Here is a 25,936-nt window from a genome sequence, read left to right on the forward strand (position 1 = left end):
CATATGAAGGCAAATGTATATTCATATAATATATATATATATATGTATATTATATACATACATATATATATATATATACAAATATTATTGTCATTTATTGTATTACTTTCATTTTCATTTATTTCTCCAGTGTACATTAGAATATATACAATACTTTCACATTTTCTCTTATTGCTCTTCTGTCACTTTAAACAGTACTCCAGGTTAGGTTTCTATCAGTTTGAACTGGAATTTAAGAGTTTACATTTTGTACTTTCGCTTCATCCTCAGAATTCCCTTAGAATATCTCTTCATTAAATATGACCGCAGCAGTCACACAAAATGGATGGACTGTTTCCTCTTGCCACGTGCAGGTATAAAGACATCGGCTCAGAGTAAATGGGAAATATGATAACCAGTCAAGCTTTGGATCTACGCATCTCCGCTCTACGTGGCCTCGATTGTGAGGCAGAAGCTTTAACATGAACGCATCTGAGGATCTTCTCCTCCTAATGCCTGCCTGGTAATGCTAGCTAGATGTGAGTGAAAGTGAAGATTAGAGGTACATACGGCCGTGCGCCATTTCTTTCTTTATCCCCCCGCTCCTTCTGCAAGAACCTCTCGCATTCAGAATTGACTTTCAGGGGCTTTCAGAGCATCCATTTATTTATCAAATTTCATCTTTACATTTTTGCTGATGTTTACATAATTTGCGGTTCCATGGCAACAGAAACGGTGCGGTGCAATCTAAGGATTTTTTTCTTCTTTTTTTTTATCAAATGAGACAAAAAAAAAGGTCTCTTGGGCAAATACCACATAACTACGTAGAACTTGACAGCTCTCAATACGATTATATGCTGGTAGCTTTGTTGATGTTCAGTACCCATAATGTAGGGCGATTTCTTCTATTCAAAAAAAAAAACCAAAAACAAAAAAACAATGAGGATGATAAATGATGGTAGGAATTCATCACGTGACAAAATCATATTCAAGGCAAAAGATATTGAAGTCAAAGAAAGAATCTATTAGAAAGATTTCCAGAAAACTTGCAGGAGACAGACATATCCAAGCAATCTGAATCAAGTCGAATCTGTACAAAAGTGACATGATAAGTACGCAGGCCTTTAAGCAGAATTTGAAAGATTCCACAATGGATATATTTTCCTATCTATTGCATAATTTCATTTCACAGCAAGAGTTCCACATTCATGAAGTATTGTCTGCCCAAGAGGTCTTGCTCTGTGGCACTTCAAAGCAAAAGAGTATTGTAAGGATTATGGAGATCTAGGGGATAAATGTATTTAGAGGAAGAAACACAATATACCGTTCTGACTTGATTACATTGCATCTTGACAAATCTAATATTAACCCATTCAGGACGAGTCCCGAGTATACTCGGGCAGGTGTCTATGGGATATGTGTGTTGTAGCAAAATCAGTCTGTCCTAAACAGGTTAAAAAGAAAAGCTTTATTTGATTAGATTCAGCTAATGAGAGCTGTCAGCACAGAATACTCGATGGTGTTAATTACGAAAGATCTCTTTATGTATTGCTATCTCCTTGCTCCCCCTCTCCCTCCCCCCCCCCTTCCCTTCTCAGGCCCGTCCCTTGGGTAATATGTCAAGACACGTGGAGAATTCAAAACTCTACAGAATCACAATCTGGGTACGTTCAGGTCCATCAAAGGAAAACCACACAGTTTGCCGCCCTAATGCACCTCAGCAACATTTACATGAAAAGGAGGAGAGAAAAAAGATAGAGAGACAGACATACAAACAAACGGAGACAGACAGAGAGACAGATAGAGAGAGGAAAGGAGAGATAGAGAGATAGAAAGAGAAAGAGGAGAAAAAACAGGAACAAGAGGGAGAGGAAATGAACACGACTTGCATTGCGTGCAGACAACGACAAATTACGCGGGGGGACAAATTCTCGTCAAAATCGCATCTTTTACGCACCGCACTTGTCAGGCCTGACCTTTCGTGTGTGCAGGATGCGAGTTGATTGTATTACATTTCCCGCAAACAAGACGCAACACGCCGGTCAGTCCCAGCGAGAGTTGCGTTCTCTTACCCCGGGCGCGTGTCCCGGTGTCTCTTCCATTCGATCTCTGGGTGCAACAAAAAACCACATTATTACCAGTGTTTCTCGGCTCCCTCAACAATATATCCCTCCGACCAAGTGAATTATATAAACGTGTCCGGCTACTTTTTGCTCGGGCAGTGTGGGATTCATTTCGACGTGAATATATTCAAATTGGGATCGATTGAAGGAATATGCGAAGACAGCATGGCCAGCTTCTTGGTGTGTTTATAGAGAGGCTCATTTTGATAATATTCATCCCAGGACAGGAGAGAGAGAAAAAAAAAAAGGAAAACTCTCTTCTTCAGTTTCATGACAAATGACGATGAAGTTAATCCTGGAGATAATGAGAACGGTGATTTACTTGGGTTTTTTTCCCCTACATAATTCTGTATTGAATTAATGATTGTGTTTTGCTTTATTTAGTTTTGCTGGTCTTTATGATGCTTAAATTTAGCAATGATGATAGAAAGTATCAAAATGACAAAAGTAATCCTCTGTAGGGTAAAGACACAGTCTCAGATACAACATGCATACCAGTTAAAGTTTAACTCATTTGTAATGTGCACATGTCTGAAATGCATTTTTTTTTTCATTCTATTTCATTTAAATCACTGAGACATGCCTATTAGACAAGATCCATGAAATATTGACCTGTTCGGAAGAAAAAAAACAACAACAACAAAATTCTGTGTTGCATGGATAAGCATTAGTTTAATAGAAAATGTTCTTGATCAGGAGATGGTAGAAAGATAAATCTCAAATACATAAAAAAAAGATAAGTATAATTACAATTATATATGGAAACTCTACAGTGAATGAATTTAGTTTATAACTATAGGAATTAGGATGCTTAAGTTTCCCTATCAGTATACATTCTAACCATGCACTCATGGTTTGTTTGTTTGTTTGTTTGTTTATTTGTTTGTGTTTTTTGGGGGGGTGGTCATTGAATTCTATCAGTAAATGTGTTTATTGTTAGGTGTGCTTTGTTTTTTGGTGCCATGCTTACACGTCCTTTAATGTACATAAACTATCAGTGTATGTAGATATTCATTGTAATTATTTTGTATTGTAAGAAAATAAAAGTTTTTTTTTACACCTTGAAATTGAAATAATTTGAACAATGAAAGTATAGGAAGATAGCAGACAGATTTTCTTCCACTGAAATGGGGGACAAAAGACTATCATCATATAGGAATATCACATGGGCAGCAATACAAGAAGAATACTAACAAATCACACATAAAAGCCTAGAAGGTATGAGTTGGGTTCACACGAGCTTCCTAATCTTAAAGACAAGCTCAGAGTTTGAAACTTCAAAGATTTCTAACGTCATGTGAACCTAACTGATGATTAATGAAGGTCGATGGATGAAGGATGATGAACAAGTTATAAAACTATTTTTTACATTAGAACCATTTTTTTTTATTGTAGCACTGCAGGTGGAAGAAGACAATATGGCTGCCACCACCAACAAAGGAAGCACAGGACTTATAAAGTGTTTTGTGTAATTCACTATAGAGAAAACAGAAATCCTGGCCAGCAAGAGATGATACAAAAATATAGAGGAAATTAATTGAAAAGCTGATGTGAGAGGAATAAATGTGAGCAGAGAACAAAATTATCCGAAGTAATATAGCCTTGCAAAGCTGTCAGGATTTAATTCTTCTACACATGTTTCTCCCTGTTTAAAGAACAAGTTCATCAATATGTTGCATTTTCTCTACATTTTCTTTACATCGTTCTATGCCTGTGACATCATACACTGAAGTAGTCTTCTCATCCAGCAGTGACTGCACAGAAACTTTAAAAATTCATAACTTTTGAATGAGCTGTCCACTACTCCTCAAACTTTCACTGATGTGTTCTACTAATATTGCTGCATTCACTCAATCCATATGCATGTGTATGAAGGTGAACTTGTCCTTTAATACTCAATGCCTCTCCTTTAATTTTCTCTTTTATCTCCCCCTCCTACTTTCTTCCTCCACCTCATTTGGGGATGTTTGCTGAGTAATGAGAGAAACTGTTCTTCCTTTCTCTTGATGAGAGTACAGAGAGAGTACACAAGATAAAGGAGCCAAAGGGTTGTGGGATGAGTAAGATGAGCTCTTGTCACAGGACGTGGGAGGGGGGGGGGGGAGGGGGACACGGAGGAGGCAAAAACACAAACAGACAGACGAAATGCCCTAGATACGGGAACAGCAATTTGGTGCTTCACATCTTGACTCATTCACTGGTCAAGACTGGTCAAGGCCTCCATTCAGGTGGTAATCTTTTTTTTTTATCCACGTACAAGTATACAGCAATTCAAAGTTGCTCTGTCCATTTTACTTTGAAACTGCTGAATGCAATTTGAAGCAGTGTTTGGAAAGAGCCTGGGTAAAATGTTCACTGCCTAGAAAGAAGGACAAGAATATATTCAACTTGCGATTACATGCATACTCAAGCAGCGATCACATCTGTCCACTTCAAGTATTCAAATGATGCCTATCGAAAATGTAAACCACTCGGAAGGAAAGGACAAAACATTGCATTCTTGAGTCACTGCAAATTTCGCATTTCCATATGGTCATTGCAAACTTGGCTTGTGTGCTTCAGTATGTAAAGCAACATGTTACAATGTGATCCACAATGGTGAGTGTTATACAATTGGGGCGAAATTTCCACCAAAGTCACTGTTGGTACCTCCACTTCAAAGCCACAGCGCTGCTCAGTCTGGGAAGTATAAAAGCCATTGATGAAATCTGATGGCTAGTACCAGTTGAAAAGTGTAATAATGTATTGATCATTAATAAAGTAGCAGTTATAAGGATACCTTTGTCATATGATAATGATAATAAGGTCTCATTTATCCAGGGTAGCCTCTTTAGTGTTGCCGCTGCTCTACCAGAGGGCCCTGCCATTATTATTACCCCCAGCATTGCCAGGTACCCATTTCAACACCTGGGTCGAGAGGGACATGGTGGGTAAAAACATCTTATCCAAGGACGTAAGCACTATGAGCGGTAATCGAACTCGGGTTCTCCGATTGGGAATCAGGATCGAGTCTTATCCACTATGCCATGGCGCTGCCCCCCCTCCCAATATCTACACTAAAAAACGACATCCTATTGAGCTTTGAATAAACTTCTACGGCACTGTTGCTTCTCCACAAATGCTCTAAGTACATAATCCTGTTTTAGTGAGCTACCTCTATTTCCCTCATAAAAACAAACACACACATACAGTAGGATATGGACACACAGCACAATTCTTGAATCTCTGAAACCAAGCACACTGGAAGTGGGGTACTGCATGTTGTCACAACATAAGCAATCTTACAAGCAACAGCAACATCACCAACCCAACAATCACGGAACGATGCATGATAGAAGCTTTGTTAACTTGCCTGATGAACATAGAGAGAACAATTGAAACTGACATTCAGTGTACAAGATCTTGACTAAATGCAAGTCAAGTTTGTTTTTGGTTCCGAGTTCAAAATGGCCACTCCCACATGCCTCAGCTCCACTCCACCTACTTCAAAATTAACATCTCGGGACATTTAAAACTCCACCACAGGCTTAGTGTCTTCCAATTTCCATGTTTAAACTCTAAAATATGCCTTTGTTAATGATATCTAAAAAAAATTGGGTACACAACATATGCTCCTGTGACAATTGCTCTGGTCTTATTTTCTCAACAGACTACGGGTTAGAGTTAAGGTTTGGGTTGTGATATGGCTTTAGGCTATTGGTGTGAGGATTAGGTTAAAGATTAGGGTTATGTTTGTAGGTAAAATTTATGTTTGGCTTAGCGAGAAGAGATTTCATGGGAGCAATTGTTGCAGGAGCAAATGTCATGGAACCCTAAAATTCCCCCCCCCCCAAAAAAAAAAAAAATGAAGAAAAGAATCACTCCTCATGGAGTACATAAGTCAGGAAAGCTTGATGATACTTACATGTTTCTGGCTTTCTTCTGCGTCTCCGTCAACGAGTTGGGCGAGAAGACGTCCTCGAAGGCACTCTCCTGCTGATTGGCTACCGGTTGCCCCGGCAACAGGGAGGATGACTGGGCGGGCGACCCCGCCTCGTCCTCCTCCTTGACCGAGGCGAAGATGTTGGAATTTGAGTTCGTCGACTTTGCCGTCGTCTGCTGCTGCCGAATCCGCATCAGCTGGTCGTCGCCGACCGAGAATGTCCTTCGTGCTTTCTGGAGCCAGGATGGAAAGGGAACAAATGGAAAAAACAAATTACAGTTGAACCTCTATTATCCGGCCTCCCTTTATCCGGATCTCTCTATTATCCGGACGCAATCTCGCAGTGATTTTTTTGTTTTTTTAATAATTACGGGAGGAAAGGGGGATTCCCAACTCCTTGAGAACTCCTACACAAACACACATGAATTACATATTACTTCCAACATTAACATACACCTCTATTTTGGGGTCTGTTACTGAGTGTAACAATGAAAAGGTTGCAGTATACACATTACTACATGTGGTACAAATGGGCTACATCAGTACATGTGTATGTATATGTACATGTATAAAGCATTGAGTCTCCCTTATCCGGCCAAATCCCTTATCCGGATGAGCCCCGGTCCCGACTTGTCCGGATATGAGAGGTTCAACTGTACAGGGAGAATGATTAATATAAACATAAAAAATTTGAACTGTCTGACGAGTTTTGTCTGGAGGTCATAATCTAAAAATAAGACAAAAAAAATAAAAGATTAGCTTGCAGTCCTTATAGTGTAAAAGCAACTTCCTGTTCCTTTATGCTGATTAAACAATTGTGCCAATGCTTTGCTCTGATATTTGCACTTTTACTCCCTACATATGAAACTGCACATTTTTCTTTTTTTTGTCAATTCACAGTTTCTAGAATCAGAGCAGCAAAGCCTCAAAAAGAATCTGTTTGACACTTCCCAATACACCAATCCCATATGTGTGTAATGATAACTTGCAGCTTCTGTAAAGCTAAAACTTACTTATATAACTCTAAATTTCTTATCCCAATTGCATGACACAAAAAGTTAAGTCAATCCAATAATTTTTCTTATCAAAACCTTACCAACATACCAGTTGTATATAATATGCATAGTTTGAATGCAAAAAACCCTAATAAATGCCATTCTTAGAATTTTTTAGAGTAAGGAAAAATAACATCTTTTCAATAAAACAGCACTTATTGCATGTAATATTAAGAAAAATTCTTGGAGGTATCATTGAAATTTTCACATATATTTAAATCATTTCTTGGTGGGTTTTTTTTTTTCAGATTCATTGTGAAACAATCTCAGATTGGTAAAAAATGGACATGTCGGTTCTTAAATTTACAACTCTCTCTTTTCCAGGCAGTCGAAAACGCAGGTTTCATTCTTTTAGGGGGTCTTTGGTATGTACACTGGCTTTTGCACCAAATACGTTGCCTACCTCAGTTGAATAGCAAATTAATGAACTCCTTCATCCCATTTTAACTCTAGAATTCTTACAAGGAAGCAAAATCAAATTCTAACTCATGTATAAGGGGAAAAAGAAATAATCCACAAAGGAAATGATGAGTAATAAATGAAGGCCTACAACAGACTGCACGGATAAGCCCTCTTGATTTGGAAGGGGTGAATCAGTTAGAGTTCAGGTTCCAGACTACGCTACCGACTATTAAACTGTGACTTGATTGAAAGTAGGCGGAGCGAGGCGGCTCCACATTATGCACGGGTGGTCACACGAAGGGATGGGAAGTCGTTGTAACCGCGGCAACACTCATTCCACTTGAGCTCCTACCATTAAGCAAACTTCTGCGTGTGCAGTGCAGCGCAGGGGGACCACTTCACACTGGAAACAAACTAACAACTGACGTGCATCCAAAAAAGCAGATGTGTAAAAGGGGATGGACGATAAAAGTGTCTTTAGATCATCATAGCCAACTGCAGATGTCAGAAAATAATTGTCTTACGATGCAAAGTGCCACTCCGTATCAAAGTTGGCTTTATTTCAAAAGACAAGATCACACTAGCATGAGAAGACTAATTGTTAAAAGCTGCTTACAGGTCCTGTTTACCTTTGGGAGCAGTGATTCAAAAAATGTTCAAGATATCACTTTAGATGCATACATGTGTAGGTCAGTTGTATCACAAAACATTCTATCATAAACAATTTTTTTTGCAAGAAAGCCTGAAATATAGGGAAATATCGTTATTTTTCTCATTAAGCCATAAATGTTGAGGGTTTAGTCTGGAAACATTTTCTATTATACACGAACTATTGTTCACGTTTTGTATATTTAACAATACTTAACATCGACTATACTGGTTCAAATTTTCACATTGGTTGTTTCTATCCCAAACTCACATTTTTGGAACTCTTTTAAGCATTTATGCCGGGTTTTTGTTCCATCTGCAAATGGTAAATTATGCCTTTCATATCATAGTGCCACATTTTCACTCTAGAAGTTAGCTGGAAGAATGAGTCATGAGAAGACAATGTTGAATGAGAAATCTGCCAGCTGTCAAATCTTCATAAGTCAAGTGGAAAAATCAACTTTGAAATATAATGTAGAACCATTTGACTGTGACATGACATGTTTGACTGTATGCAGTATTTTACTTGCATTTTCCATCTCATTGATTAGGCCGAAGAATGTAGCCTGCACGCAAGTACTAACTCATATGTGACCCGCTACAACAAAAGGATCCGAAAGTTGGGGAGGACAATTTTCTGAAAATGGCATGACATTATTCCCTTACTTTCCTACTTTAATTTCATATATAGCACAACTCATAAAAGTACTCGGTTGCGGAGATATCGATGATTTTATTAGCGCATGTCAAGTGTTTGTGGAAATCAGAGTTTCAAGAAAAACGCCTTCAAAGTTTTCCTTCCGACGCTATCATGATCAAGGGGAGGCGAGACAGTTTTCACCGCTTGACAATAGAAGGTATGCTCCTAGCGACCTCCACGATGTTCATTCAAGCTTAGCGCCAGCGGTCTATGCACGACCAATCAGTAATCTGGATGCCACGCACTGCCCAATAAGATCAGTCCCTCGTTGCTAGGGGCGGAGTCTAGCTGCGGCGCTAAATCCAAAACTTCGGACACGTTTCTGTTACGTTAAAAGTCGGAAAACGATAGCCCAGAAAAACGCTAATTTCTTGCCTTTCCTTTTATCATTTAGCTTTGAAATTTCGGCAGATGATAGACAAAACATTAGACTACAAAATTATGCCCAAATCACAAATCCGATTGTTCTGACCAATTTTGATGATGTGACTTCAAACCCGATTTTCTCGGCTCAGCCGTCAGCGACTTTAGGATCCTTTTGTTGTAGCGGGTCACATATTGATGGCATCCTTTTGTTTGGTGTATGACCAAATTTTACTGAAAAATGACATACTTTCACTCGTATAATCAACAACAAAAAAAGAAATCACTGATATCACTTCATTGTAATAAAAAAAAAATAACGCAGTCGTAAGTCAACTTCTTTTCAGGTTAACTGAATTTTTTCACTGACTTTAATGTAAAGGATGCAAGTATATCAAAATTTAACCCATGAATGTATTATAAAATGAGCTTGCCGTAACACACATTCTCAAAACACTGGGGCTGAAAGAATATAATGGGGCCAGACCCAAACAAGTTAATAGTTGTTTTACAATTTATATCAGAACGCCATATGTACTAATTATGTCAGCCAAAAATATGAGATACAAAAGTTGAGAGAAAAGGGAAAAAATGATGGGGGAAAAAAAGAGGCACATCGTAGAGAATTCGAAGAACTGCACGCCATTCTCAGCAGGTCAGAAGACAGTACAAAGCATTATGCGCACAAAATCGATCATATGTCCTGAAACCAGTAGCTATACTACGGTATCAAGCATTTCAATTGAATCCACATCCAAGGATACCTTCAGCACTGATTTACTATGGTTGACGTAACCATAGCAACAGCGATAGTGCTTGTACTTGATTGGCAGTTTTTATCATCGTATGCCACAACTGCTGCAATTTGCTCTCAGAAACACAGCAACAAATGTATTATGTATTCCCATCTGACTATAGTCATCTCTGCATAACATAGAAAGTCAATGGCACATATTATCATATCGAATAATCGGCTAAGTCAATGAAAATAAGAAATCAAAATTCACATTTGTAGCCTTACGTGCATATTTTATTCCTCTGTGTATGCGGAAGGTGAATATTTAAGATGTATTTCTTAAGTCCCGTCAAGATCTACTTACGTGGCAGAATTGACTGTAGGGCCTATAGATGCATTCATAAAAGTAGAGGCAGTATTACAACATTGCAGAGAGATGTTTAAAACAAAACTAGAAAACTTTAAAATTATGTGAAACTGCCTATTTGCCTATCAGTACAGGATTGGGACAATTCATCTAGTGAACACTGTGTAGATGTATAAAATGCATTCTGCGGGTTTATAAAAGAAAAAAGCCAAGAAAGTTATCCTACAACGGGTATCTCAGTTTTGGAAATATGGATCACAAAATTTGTCCCTAATGTTTACTCTATTTGTTTCAGTTTTTTGTTTTTCCGAAAGATCGCTTGTGGTGCCAACTGTCAAACACTTCATCGTACAGTTATATACTGCATCATCTTGATTTTTGTTTTTTGTTTTTTGTTTTTCATACAAGAATGACTGCGGGCTTTGGTGGTCATGCAATGAGGGGGAGAGCCAAGCAAGATGGTATCAAATGACTGATTCATCGTTCCACAGAGATTTACTTTGGCTGATAACAAAGTGGGAAATAAGAAGTAAAGGGGAAAAACAAAAGGACGGGGACTTCCCCCCAATATTTCATCCTTGTCGGAGGCATCAACAAGTAGGAATCTCCTCTTTTCTCACAGTCGGTACTATTGGTTTCAAGAAATAATTCTGAATTGAACGTAAGATCAGACATTACAGAGTGATTTATTGTACCAGTGACATTTGTAAAACATACAAATATCAAGGGCAGGGTGTGGGGGAGGGGGGAAGACTGCCATGTACAGTGGAACAAGTTTGAATGTATTTCGTAAGCTTGACTCATCAGTCAAATTGCACTGTCAAATGGACATACTATCAAAGTATACTACATCAAATTTCAGAACAAAAAATTGTTTTCATAGTTTAATAAAGACAAAGCATATCAAGTATACAGAAAAAAAAAAGAATTCTATCATTGCCGAACATCATGTAGGATTGACCACAATTACTTTAACCTGCATCTCTGTTGTCATTGTCTCATTGTATTATATGTATGAACAGGAAGTTTGGTATTCCTGAACTTTCACACATTCGTCTTTCTGTTTTGTTCTCTCAAAATATGAACTTGCAGGGAAAACAAAAAAAGAATCTATAAATCAGATTTGCAATGAACACTTACAGCGCAGAGTCAAAATCTATCTGAGAGTGATAATAAGGTTTTAAAAACTTCTAGTCAAGATTCTCCTGAGAATTGACACCTCATTTTCTTTGAGAAGAAACATTAAACCAAACTGAAATGTGTATAGCAAATTACAAGAAACGGTCATGGCACCACTGATGCTCCGGAACAAAACTGAACTCTTAACCAATTTGTTGGATACAGAGAAACCACTCTGATGAAATTGTGTGCATATGTGCTTATATCCATGGTCTAAAAATAGTATGATATTTTCATTCTTTATGTTTGAGAGGGCGTAGGTGTGCATGATCAGAATGTAAACTCCAGTATCTGCGGGATTTGTTTCAATTCCCCCGGTTCAAGCTTGTTTCAAGCAAAGAAGGCCTTTAGAAGCTATTACAAGCAATTCTGAAAAATATATGACAACTTTATTCAGTTTGTGCATCAGCGATTCATAAAAACAGGATTACAGATTATCCCATGCCCACACACATACTCTGATATTGATAGTCCTACATGAACAGACAGGCAAACACACACACACACACGACTACACGGTAATTGGTAAGAAAAGCAATCCCCTTTATCTTTAAAATAATTTAGCAACTGACATTTCAATGCATATTTCATGAGCAGCAATGCTCGTTTCTTAATGAACTTGCATACTGTGTGCCCCCTACAAAAATACTGTATAGGCCATATATTTCGTGAGTCTAAATTTTTGCGAATCAGGAATTCCTGACAATTTCACGAGTGGTTAAATTCGCTATCGTGGAGTCCTGTACTGAACGGAGAAATGTACACGCGTACATCACATCCACATCGGGATCAGAGTCAATATTTTCGCGTGATTTTAATTTCACGAATAGCACCCGATTCACGAAATTCACAAAAATAAAAACCCCACGAAATATTCGGTGTATACAGTATATATATTGAGCAAAAAAGTCAATCAAGCCTTGAAAAAATAACAGATTCCCCCCCAAAAAGAAGAAATGGAATATCATAATCTTAGTTCAATGTTTGTACTTACACAAATGGAATAGAACAGTTGTCACTAGCTCACACATACATGTATGAAAGGAAAAACGAATATATAAAAAAAATAACAAAAAATGCATGCAATGTGAACTCTTTGTGTTCCATCATGTTAACAACCTGTGTGCCATATTTTCTTGAGACTGCAATGCATGAGCACTTAAAAAAAATTTAATACTCACAATCACACATATGTGGATAATAATCACCTTTCTAAATCTCGAGATTTTTTGGCAAGTATTCACGCAAACAGAAATATCCCAGATAATCGATCGTGATATTTTGCCAACGAATCTCCATGTGCATGAAATCTGACAAACTGGCACACACGGTGCACTTTACTGCGTGAGCTTCTCTTTGCTCTTTCTATGTTCTTGCATGTCACAGTGGCGTATAGTGCGTGTCCTGTTGTTGTAGTGTGCATGCTGTCATGATGTGTGCTTTGAATGATGGGATATAAAATCTCATATTATTTGCTCTGACAGCATTCATATGGTAACCGCAGGGTGAATTATTGTGATAATTTAGAAAAAAGCAAGATTTCTTGTGATATATATTATAATGATGATGATAATGATAATTAGTGTAATTTTTGTGTCCACACAGGCAAAAATATCTAGATATTGATTGTGATTCAAATATTGAGATTTAAAAATAAGATAAAATTAAACTACAGTGTCAGAAAATTCAACTGTTTAGCACAGATACACCTTTAATGATTTACTGTCTGTCACATCAATTGGTCATTACACTTGTCAAGTAGTGTACGTACTTCCTGATGGCCACATTAATAGGGGTTGATGTTCCTGTCACTTGCACATGTTCACAGTCATTTGTAGCGGCAGAATGGAGGGAAAACGCACGTTTTATTGCAACCTTTTAGGCTTTACATGACTAGAGTTTAATTGGAGCATTGCCAGGTTAACACAGCAGACGGAGGGGTTTGTGACGTACATGGTAGGTAAACATAGCAGACCCTCCTCCGTTCATTCCAGTTCACCGTACAGTCTATTGCCCTTTTTTTTACCCTTTCATCTCATCTTCTTACTCTCTTTTATTCTGTCTGTCTTTCTTTCTCTCTCTATTTCTCTCTCTTTCTTTCTTTCTATCTATCTATCCTTAAAGGGATGGTACAGTATTGGTGGAGATGGGGATTGGGCTTTTAAGTTTTTGTATCAAGAAATCACTTATGAAATAGTATAGAGCATACCATTCTAAAAGGAATTCAAAGCTTACATCAGAAAATCAGTTTTGGTATGGCTGAGACATCCAAAAACAAAGTAAAAAAAAAGCAATTGCAATAAAAGTTTGGTCCTACCATTTATTAGAATTGCTCTGTTCTGGATATTTCTGCCATTTCAAAATCAATTTTTCATCAAATGAATGTTGAATTCTCTTATAATTACAACCTCTTTCACAACAGGTTTGTCATTATCTTACCAAAAATGCTAGAAATCTGAAGTTAGGTCTCAGCCAAAACTATACAATCCCTTAACACATTCACATCTTCACCCACAGTGTCTCTATAGAGTACACTCGCACACAAACACATTGCACAAAGAATTTTCACCTCATGCTATGTACAGAGAAAATTATCTGCACAATCCTCGATGCTGCGGCCCAATGGACGACCCAAACTGAACTCAGCGGTGGTTTGCAAAGTCAGCACTTCATCAAACATTAACAGCGCCCTCTTGTGCTCACATACCCCACAGTGCAACAGGGGCTGTATCCCATTGCCAAGAAAACCAAAACACACGTCCCCTCACTTCCCCCCCCCCCCCCCCCCCATAAAGAGTTGACCGCCACCACGGCTGGGTTCGCTCCAATGATTTCATCAACGTAATTCTCCCCCATAAAAGATCGCGTTAATGGTTCTCTTTCGTAAACATTCTAAATTTTCTTGGCACGCCATTTGGCATGTTGGCTGGTACGGGATTCAAGAGAGGGGGGAGTAGATATTAGAGGGGAAAAAGAGGAAGAGAAAGAGAGAGAGAGTGAGTGATGGAATATAAGGGAGATCAAGATCAACCTACGATGTATATTCCGCTTTTGTGGCAGCAAACGAAAATGGTCATTTGATTATTTTCTAAACATTCATGTAAAGTTTAAATCGAAGCCATCCTTGGAAACATCACCCACTTGCATCTGATAGGAAGGCATCTTCTGCAAAGCTCCCTCCCCCTCCCCCCTTTCCAATAAAAAAAAAAAGAAGAAAGAATAAATGACGAAAGAAGCACATATCATGTCCTCCCTTCTTGTACCTAAACATTGGGGTAATTTTACCCTAAAGTTGTGAGCGCACACATGTGGCTTAAACTTGGCAAACTAATCCCCTTGCATTGAGAAATAGTGATTGATAAACAATGACAATCATTGATAATCATTGATTACAGCTGACACCAATATATGAATTCCTAGATATGATGAGAATCATTGATCCATTAAAAGTTCTTAATGAAGATTATCATAGTTCATTAGTAAAATAAATCATCCTGGTAACATCTTACTGTAAAAGTGGATATTTTCGTTTTAGTAATTTTTTGCGGTCGGCCTGGCAAGATGAGTTTTGCATGTTTTTAATTTTGTGGAATCAAGACATTACTCAAACTCCTGGAACAAAACAGCAAACACAAATGTTGTGTACTTTTATTCTAATATCAATGGTTTCTGGTTGTGCCAAATGTGTGAAAATTCCAACAATGCAAAAATTTCCATATTTACAGTGATTGACTGAAATCCAGGCATCATTTCCAGCAGGGGCTTCAGTTTGGAAAAAAAAAAAGATGAAGAAACAAGAGCTTACACGCACAATTCAAATTTATCTAAACAGGATGAAAGAAAGAAAAAAACCTTATCAAATGTTAAAGATAAGCTGCCTCATATTTGACAAACACTTTTTGAACAATTGATATGAATGTGCAAATTGTATGTGAGCTGATGATGACATTACCCAACAATCATCCATTGATTACGTAAAAAAAAACAAAAAAAAAAAACCTGACAACACAGAATTTTTTCTTCTGTAAAAGAGTCTTTACAAAGTGTCATTTCTGGCTGAAAATCTTGACAATGATCAGTATTTTTGCATAATATCATCTGAAAGAAAAAAAAAATCATTGAAATTTCAAGATGTTGTGTATAAACCACATGACAACTTCGTAAGGCTACAACACCATCAACTTTTATACTCATTTGCATAATCATATTGACTGTTCAAGAAATATTTGTGAAAATTAGCAACACTTCCTAACTTGATTATTTTTATGATTTGTATCAAATTTTGATCAAATTTATACATTTGTGCTTATAACTTTATTTCAATTCTTAAGGCACACTTGAAAACTGGTTTGGAATTGTCCTATACCATGCCAAGCTTTTCATAATTATTTTGTAATCCATCCAAACTTGACAAAGTCCTAGAGCAAGCCCACTCAGGTGTACTGATGTGCCACAGTCCAACAAAGCAGCAATGCTGACATAGCAAAGATTAAATGGGATTAGGTAATTGCTATTCATTAACAAGGAAGCCCCAGTTACACAGTCCCTCAATATGTTAAGTTAAGTCCGCCGTGGATAGATACGGATAAATGGATGCAGCACAGATACAGGCCTTGGCAGGGTCGTAAGTACACGTGACTGTCCATAACTGATCTGCAGCGACATGCAAAATCACGGCGCCAAGCCTGCAAATTTTTGACTATTTCCAAATTTCACAGGGAGTCGTCACTGATGCAGACTTACACATAACTATCTGTAGCTTGGATGCAGACGATCCAGCAAAATTTGGTAACCTCTCATCATTTTGTTTTTTTGTTGGTAGAATAGTGTGATTAGGTGTTAGAGTCTCCTTTTCATAAGAAAAAGAAAAAAGAACTGTACACACTCTTCACTTCCGACTCTTGTATAAGTTGTAGCTTTTGAAAGAATGAAGCTATGGCTATTTTTCCCCATTTATGCACAAAGTGCAGCTCAGTAAGATTAAGCGCCTGAATAGACCATAAACTTCAGAGCCTCTTTTTTTTTTTTCTGTATAAACTTTTCCAGAATGTGTTCTTTCTTTACAATATTTGCATAGCTTTGGAGAAGTCCATGTCTGGCAACTTTTCGTTGGTTGTGCAATGTGGGGGTCACATATGATTTTTTCCAGCATGTCCTCAATAATGATTTAAAGCAGGTAACAAGCGAATCTGAATTTGCATCTGAATCTGAATGTCTTTGCTTTGAATTGATGACTTCTTGCAGCCAGTTGTTTTTATTGCAACTGATTGGCAAATTGCCCTCAGCTTAAAGTTTTCAAACAATGTTCAATCCTTTTTTTAGTTTTTGAAAAATAACTGGTATCATCAAAGTACAAGGAAACAAAAAAAAAAACCAACAAAAAATCTAAGAATTCAGTAATACGGTACCCTCAACCTGAACAGAAAGATCTGAACATCAGAATGTAGATTTCCACCTTACAGCAGAAAAAAGTTCAATTGGTATGCACAATAAATATTTTAAGGATGGTTACTGCCTCTAATTAAAGAACAGTGATTATATCACGGTTGTATGTGCCATATATTTCATGAGGTTCTATTTTCTTTTTAATATAGTTAAGTTGGGAGCTATTTGTGAATCTAAAAACACATGAAAATATTAATTCTGATCCGAACATGAATGCCACATGCATGTACATCATACATACATTTCTTTAAAAAAAGAAATAGACTCACTGAATTTATGGCACATAACAATATGGCTTGAATGAACACTATGGGGCAGCCACAAGTAACCACATCTCAAATGAAAACTGATCAAAGGATTGCATCACTCTCCATCTACAATGTAACAGAGCTCTAAAACTGACGTGAAACCAGGACGCACATTAGCAGATATCAAGCAATTTGAAGAACACCAGAAGTCATCATCACTGAGGATGGACAAAAAAAAAGAAGAGCAAATAATTAGGCAAACTGATCTTTGAAGCTCACCTCCACAGCAGCATCACCAAGAGATCTGACAACCATCATGACAACGTTGGCAAAACTGATGCGCCCCACGGAGAGATTATCCGCTTCTTTCGGTCCGACGGTCTCCGGAAGGGCCCGGGAGTCCTCCAGGCCAGTGCCACCATCATAACTGCCATCGCCATTATCATCTGGAGCTCTGACATTATCAGTGTCTCGTGAAATCTGCGACCTCGGAATGCTGCCATCGCTGTCCACCGAGTCGACGTCCTCATCACGGCTCTCCGTCTGGACGTAGCTATGCTTGGTCTCCAGGATGTCCTCGACGATGTTGTAATCTCTCAAACTACCCATGTCCTCGCTGATGCACCAGCGGGAGCAGTCCCCATCGTCAAGCTCACCTCTGCATCTTGCGTACCCGCTGTCAGAGTCACCGTCTCTGAGGACGCAGCATCCGCTGCTTTGGCACAGATCCTGACACGATTCCTGCCGTGACAGAGGTAGGTTGAAATCGGAGGAACTCTGGAGGCTGGCGTCACTGTCGATGCTTTGGTTCGAAGCATGATCGCATCGCCGTGCCTTATTGCTAAGTCCATCGCCGATGCTCCGAGGAACATCACTGCGACAGAATCTGTCCATTACTGTCTGTAAGTAGTCCCTGACGCCCACATCAGCATTTGCTCCCAAACCACTTTCTTCTGCACTCCTGGCAGCAGGCATCACCTTCTGCTTGGCTCCAAACGATGATGAAGATGTCTCTGCCTCTGTCAACGGCCCCTCATCACCACGACTTGCCTCTGCCACCTTACCGCTGGGCCTCCCGGCTGGACCCATCCAAACTGCGCTCTCGGTCGAGCCTGGTGTCAGTTCTTGTGTCCTCTGTCGCATTCCCCTTGCCTCACCCTCCATGGGGGAATGTCTCTCCCTCTCTCTCTTGTATTGGTCCACTGCGTAACTCTCTGGAAGATGACTAATTTGGGTCTCGTCGAAATCTACACACCATCACATGGGCTGGCACATCCTCTCCATGTGAAACTGAATCTCTGGTGTTTTTCTACAACAGATAACATTTTTTTCCCCCACAAGCATCTGTCAATGCCCACTATCAAGTTCTCCGTGTGTCCGTTTCACACCAGGTTTTTAAAGGCCGCGTGATGCCATCTAGTCAGTGCAGATAGGCAAAACAAAGGTGACTCGTGATGTTCTGTTCACAGGGAGCGTTACTGCTCCCTAGATGCTGGAACGTTTGCCAACATGACCACTCTCAAAGAGGGCTATTGCGAGATCTGATCTAAAAACAAGAATTCAGAATTCTAATGCCATCACCATAACAAAAAAAAAAATATAATGCAATAATGTGAATTACCCTCATACTATGACTGCAATAGCTTTGTCTTTTCGCTCGATTGCACTGTGCCCCTGATGTCGGATGAAAAAAATGCAAAGGCCTTGGAAACAATAAAATCACATTATTCCCCTGCTTTCAATGAAGCATGCCAAATTCATACTGTGTGTATGCCAAAGAGAACATCACTATGCTCTTCTGAATACAAGGGGACTCCATACGATACTTACATCCACACCTTCATGATATTGAATCAATTTCATAAGCACAACTTCCCCCAATTCACCTTGATGCTGTGAGAAAACAAAAACAGGAATTTCTGTTTGTTTTTTCTTCTCCTTAAAGGTAAGGTGAGCTGTCCTTTAGCAACAAAACTGACAATTTTCCTGACAAGTAGCACTATTTGATTAAGAAACTGTTTCCAACTCTTCACCTCCCAAGTAAAAGCGGCGGACAAAAACCAAGTCAGACCCTCACGATGATGGGGAAAAAAGATGCAAGATGCAAGAAAGCCAGGTTGAAAGAAGTAAGTATCGGGTGACCTTGTAAGGTACTAGTAATTTCACATGAGAGTACATTTAAAGGGAAAAAAAAATGATCATAGCTAAAACTTGCAGCAAAACTTTCCGAAGTGCTCTGCTGTAACACTCGATGCAGTCACTCCAAAATTATACAATTAAGCTATGTGCTACTACCACTGATGTAACAATTTCATTCCTTACTTGTGATTCTGAATCAAAGAACTGAACATCATTTTCCTCAATTTCAGCAGTATTTTTTTTTTTTCAAATGACTTGACAATTGCCCCTGACAACTATTGTTCTATAGGGATTGTTGGAACGATTAATATACTATCTGTTCTCAGAACAGGTTGAGAATGAAGTTGAATATCTGCCACAAGTAAAGTTGGGTCTCAGGTACTGCACAAACTCTATGGCAAGTTTCAACCACTCATCAAACTTTCCTGTAAAATCACTGCGAAGAAGTTCAATATTACTACAAGTCGGCATAGAGGCATTTATGAGAAGTGGCATTAAAACTGTATTAATCTACAAATTATATATCTATAGATTTATCATTATATCAAAATATATGGAGAGATCTTGAATTCAGAAACTTGTGCAATTTTTCTTTTTTTTTTAAAACAGGCTTCATGAGAATTGCAATACTGACAACTTTCATCAATTCCTAAAATCAATTTTATCTACAAAAATGGCAAGAGCTATTGAAACTTTAATAGCGGAGGGAAAGGTTTAAATGTTGCAAATTTCTTTTCAGACTTTTGACACAAAGTCAGGCAGGTAGAACACTCAGTAAAATCTCAATACAGGCATGTCACAGTGATTTTCCTTGTGGTATGACTCATTCCTTCTAGTTTTCTATCACTTTTCCTTGTACTTATAGTAATGATGAGTTCCAATCCTTGAGGTCGCTGCCACCACTGCTACCAAACTCAATTTCAAAATCCAACAAACTTGTCGAAAGAATTGATTGACATTGTATCCTGACAAGCCTCTCTCAAGATAGAGCTGAAGGCAACAAGAACCTCGAATGTGAGAAAAAAATAAGTAGGATGACATGTACAAGGACGTCTATCCATGTAACGGTGTGAAGCATACAGTCACAACTGCTCGGGAGTACACCACAAATTTTTCAGCTATGGCAAACCGACGTCATTCAGAACCTTGGGATCCAGTGCACAGCTGTAAAGCTAAAAGAGGCCCGAAGTTTTGCCGTACTTGAACATAATCTTCCAATCTAGGTTTCCTTGTATTTGCGTGCCACTTTCCTGACATTCTACTCGCTTGTTGTATAACCACGAAGCAGGATGCTCACGTACAAGGCATGAGGCGTTACAATGTACAGGAGACGGTACGTGCCCGAATCCCCCTTGTACATCAGGTAAGTTAAAGGGGACTTGTCGGAGGGATTACCGCCCGGCCCGCCAGAGGTGCTCGCGATACATGGCACCGGAATGGGAGAAAGCGAAACGTAAACAGAAGACAGACGTGCCAACCGATCCCGGGGAAAAATCGTCACGACAATTTAGCTCTCTCCGCACATGGTGAATGAGTGTTCTCCAAACAATGTTTCACGAGCGGCAAAAGAACAAACCAACAAACCAGCAAGAGCCAGAAATTGGAGCGAGTTGGCTGAAAGAAAAGACTCAGGATCTCTGTACCTACGAGACATTACCTCATGGAATGAAAATGAGAAAGCACACTCTCACACGGGGCATCATTCATTGAGGCTTTGTGGACCAAGCATTAGCTAGCCATGTGTTAATCCACCGCGAACAGCTGGCATTGCTTCCTATAGTACGGCGGGGAGAGGGAGAGGGGGATTTCTGAATTACAGGGTGATTACTCAGTGACTACAAGACTACATCTATTGTGCCACAGGTAATGTGCAAGTCAGTACATCACTCGCACCTTTCCAACTGTCACAGGAAATTAAAAAAAAAAAGAAAAAAAGTCAGGCATTTTTCCAGACATGCATCTAGCATTAATCAACTGAACAATACAGCTGAAAAATATGCCTTTAGAGAATTGTTAACAAAAAAAATTATCACATGCACATTTCCATTATGCATCTGTCTATATGTGTTTTTATTGCTTTACATTATTTTGCAATGCATGTATGGAAAAAAAATGAGCTCATGGTTGGTGACCACATTTTGATCTCATTACGGCATCCTGAGTGAGCTTGCAAATCCACAAAGGTAAGTTTCTCCTGGAACGAAGAGTACGTAAATGACATCACCTCCTCGTGCTTGTTTGTCAATCCCCACTGCCCAGTTCAAAATAGCTCCGTCGTCTCTCCGACAAACCACAGCGAATGGAGGAGATAATACAAAGTTTGATGACTGCCATCCTAGAAACTAATAGTTGAGCACAGTATAGTCCTAATGTGGTTTAAAACAGGAATTCCAGCCCACTTACAAGTTTGCCTGGAAAGAAAGTGTAAAATGTTACAAACACAAAACACAACAGTAAAAATTTGATCAAAATCAGATTAAAAGTAAGGAAGTCGTGGATTTTTAAAGATTCATTCACTTTTAAGAAATAGATCTTGAACAGTTGATATGAATATGCAAATGAATAAGCTGATGATGTCATCACCTCACAATTTTCCACTGATTGTGTATAAAATAAAAATTACAAAAGAATAAATGTTTCTGCCATTGAAGTGTAAAATGTCATGATGTTATTCCTGGTTGAATAACTTTCGAATGATAATCAGTCAGACATAATTACGATTTCATACTAAAGCATTAATTGCATTTGAACAAAAAAACTGGAAATTGTAAGATATTTTGTATCAACTGTATAGCCTATATGGCAAGTGCTGAGGTGATGACATCAATTATTTGCATATTCATATTGACTTCTCAAGAACTGTTTCTGTGACAAGTGAAAATGCACTGTTTAAAACTACCTTAAGTTTTATTCAGTTTTGATCAAAATTCCCACTGTTGTAGAACTTTGTAAACTTGGTATTGCAATGAGCTAGGTGTATTGCTATGTCAGTGCATAATCTAACTATTTTAAGGCATATGTACTGAAGTCCCCTAGTTATGGCTAAAATGTGCATTAATAATAACATAAAAAAAAACCAGTACCCAACCCGAACAGGTCTATACTGCAATATTTTCTTTATACACCCTTCAGATGTGTTCTGTTCACCAGAAATAGGGCAGGTACAGTGTATGGTCTCGCCCTTTGTAAGCATGTGAGCCTGTCATCATTTTTAGTCCACACTGATCATAGTGTGTAGCAGTCTGAATTCTCATCAGATACACTAATCAATACACTGATCATAGTGTGTAGCAGTCTGAATTCTCATCAGATACACTAATCAATACACTGATCATAGTGTGTAGCAATCTGAATTCTCATCAGATACACTAATCAATACACTGATCATAGTGTGTAGCAGTCTGAATTCTCATCAGATACACTAATCAATACACTGATCATAGTGTGTAGCAGTCTGAATTCTCATCAGATACACTAATCAATACACTGATCATAGTGTGTAGCAGTCTGAATTCTCATCAGATACACTAATCAATACACTGATCATAGTGTGTAGCAGTCTGAATTCTCATCAGATACACTAATCAATACACTGATCATAGTGTGTAGCAGTCTGAATTCTCATCAGATACTCTAATCAATACACTGATCATAGTGTGTAGCAGTCTGAATTCTCATCAGATACACTGATCACCACCGGTCTGAAAATAAAATTTGTGACCCATCATCATGATACAGACTGTACTTAATATGCAAATTTGCCCTTGTTCTTTAAAGGGTGTGTACAGTTCTGGTCGAGGTGAGGATTTAGCTTTTAACATTTTGCGAGATATTCAGAAACCACTCAATGAGATGTCAAAGAGCATGCAATTCTAAGGGGTATCAAAAGTTTATTTGATGAAAATCGGTTTTGAAGTGGCCGAGATATCCAAAAACAAGGTGAAACAAAGAGATGCTAATAAAGTTGTGGCCTATAGTCTATTATTATCACTTTTTTGGATATCTCAGCCATTTGAAAACCAATTTTCATCAAATAAACATTGAATCCTTCTTAAAACAAGGAAACGTAGAAATTACGCGGTGTGTAACATATGTCCCCGCCGGAAGTAGCATTTTGTAACAAAATGTGCAATGTAGGTAAAAAATCAAGGTCAAAGGTCAAAGAAGTCAAAGGTCAAAATTCTGTGTAGAAGTTTTGAAGCCCTCACCTAGTGCCATCACATAAAGCAAATGGAATCGAAATTGGGTTAGAAATGGCGAAGGAGTAGCATTTTGTAGCCAATGTACAATATAGGTCAAAAATCAAGGTCAAAGGTCAAAGAAGACAAAGGTCAAAATTCTGTGTAGAAGTTTTGAAGCCCTCACCTAGTGCTATCACATAAAGCAAACGGAATCGAAATCGGGTTAGAAATGGCGAAGGAGTAGCATTCTGTAGCAAAATGCACAATATAGGTCAAAAATCAAGGTCAAAGGTCAAAGAAGTCAAAGGTCAAAATTCTGTGTAGAAGTTTTGAAGCCCTCAACTACTGCCATCATATAAAGCAAACGGAATTGAAATCGGGTTAAAAATGGCGAAGGAGTAGCATTTCGTAGCAAAATGTACAATATAGGTCAAAAATCAAGGTCAAAGGTCAAAGAAGTCAAAGGTCAAAATTCTGTGTAGAAGTTTTGAAGCCCTCACCTAGTGCCATCACATAAAGCAAACGGAATCGAAATCGGGTTAGAAATGGCGAAGGAGTAGCATTTTGTAGCAAAATGTACAATATAGGTCAAAGGTCAAGGTCAAAGGTCACGACTGAAATTCTGTGTAGAAGTTTCAAAGCTCCCATGTAGTGCTATCATATAAAGCAAACAGAATCAAAATTGGCTCATAAATGACAGAGAAGTAGCAAATTGAAGATTTTGATCACACACGGACGCACACACGGACACACGGACGGACGGACGGACACACGGACGGACGGACGGACGGACGGACGGACACACGGACACACACACGTACGGAGCCCGTTTCATAGTCCCCTGCTCGAACTCGTTCGGCGGGGACAATTACATGCTCTTTCATATTTCATAAGAGGTTTCTCATCATCTCACTTCTAAGGAATGTCAAAAACATGAATCCCCACCTCAACCAGTACTGTACAGCCCCTTAAAATTTCCATGTAGTTCACTTAGTGCATTTTATACACTTCATGTGCTATACCTGAGCCAGGCATTTAGAAAAAATTGTGCTAAGATTTTTTCTTAAATCAGGATAATGACATCTGGGTGGGACCGATGGACAGATGGATGGAAAACTCAAAAACATTTTGTGCCTTTGGCGCCATGCAGGGTGGAGGGATAGAAAAAACACTAACCTAGCACTGTTGTTCATTTTGTGAAGACAGTGCACATAATGCTTGCTGACAGGCTATTTGTGAAACTTTCACATCACCAAGGGGCAAAATCTGTGAAACTATTCTCAAATTTGTCAATGTCAGAGCTTGCAAACTTTGGGAGCCCTTATCATAAATACCATTGCTAAATATTAGCATCATACTAGTACAAAATGATGTATTTAATTTACTATCAATGGAGAACAGAGAGCGCTGGAGGGACATCATCCACGGCTCTCGAGATTACTACCCAACTTAAGTCAAGTTAAGTCAAGTCATCATCATCATCAACAATATCATAATCAACCCGAAATTACCAATATCCCAGCTATTTATATAATATATGAAATAAATGCATTACTACCATCCAACAAAATTTAAATCGCTACACCAAGTTTCAGGGTTTCAGACAATTAATGGTTGAAAGTTGTTGGACAGTAATAATGCATTAATTAATCTCTTCTTTTCATTTTTGTGTAGTGGTACTAACACATGGACTGAAACTCTCATTATGTACACATACTGTACATGTATTCATATACCAATATGATAGATATGGGGGGATTGGAGGGGGTGAAGAGGTTGCAAAATATGCTCTTGTTTACTAGGATTGATAATTTTGTTTTAGTATTAAACTCTGCTGCCTTGCCTGGCCTCTGAATGGCCCCTCCTCCTGTTTCCTAAATCTGTATCTCAAGATAGATGCTCTATCTGAATGGAAGCCAAGTTCCCGTCCAGATCCCCACAGAATAAGTTCCGATTTGAGCAAACGCCTTTTGGCCTCTCATTCATAAAACAAGTCGGTAATTGCCCGGCAATTCTTCCGCGGCATCAGTTCTTGGGGGTTCGGCATCACGTCCATATCGTCTCTCAAGCGTTGGGACGCGGACGTTTTGCAGATCTGCACCAAGGAAAGTGTGGTTTAGGAAGTGGGTGCTACAGACAACGAGTTGGGGAGGTCTTCATCTAACAGATAATAGGCAGCTTCCTGAGAAGGTCAAATCAAATTTGTTCATTACGGTGCTTCCATGGCCATATCCCTTGTTTGATTCATAAGACTCACTAAGTATTTCTTTCTTCATTTGTTTTTTTTTTCCCTTAAAGTTGGAAGAGCTAGAATAGTATCTTCAGATGATAAACTAGGGCAGACACAGTGCTTTCATCACTACAGAACATTTCTACGTGATAGAAAAATTCTGAGAATAAAAAAAAAGAACAACTGAAAACTAGAAAACATAGTGGGGAGATGGGATGA

General features: G+C 38.6%; 1 protein-coding gene across 1 annotated transcript in view; it reads right to left on the reverse strand.

Annotated features, from left to right (window-relative positions):
- The window catches only part of LOC140241107 (uncharacterized), a 189,200-nt gene that overhangs the window by 99,296 nt on the left and 63,968 nt on the right, over positions 1 to 25,936 (reverse strand). Inside the window, exon 4 of the mRNA XM_072320875.1 lies at positions 6,007 to 6,257. Within this exon, the coding sequence (XP_072176976.1) occupies positions 6,007 to 6,257 (251 nt within the window). The remainder of the gene's footprint in view (positions 1 to 6,006; positions 6,258 to 25,936) is intronic.

Source organism: Diadema setosum, chromosome 17 (assembly GCF_964275005.1).
Source record: "Diadema setosum chromosome 17, eeDiaSeto1, whole genome shotgun sequence".
NCBI classification, from domain to species: domain Eukaryota; kingdom Metazoa; phylum Echinodermata; class Echinoidea; order Diadematoida; family Diadematidae; genus Diadema; species Diadema setosum.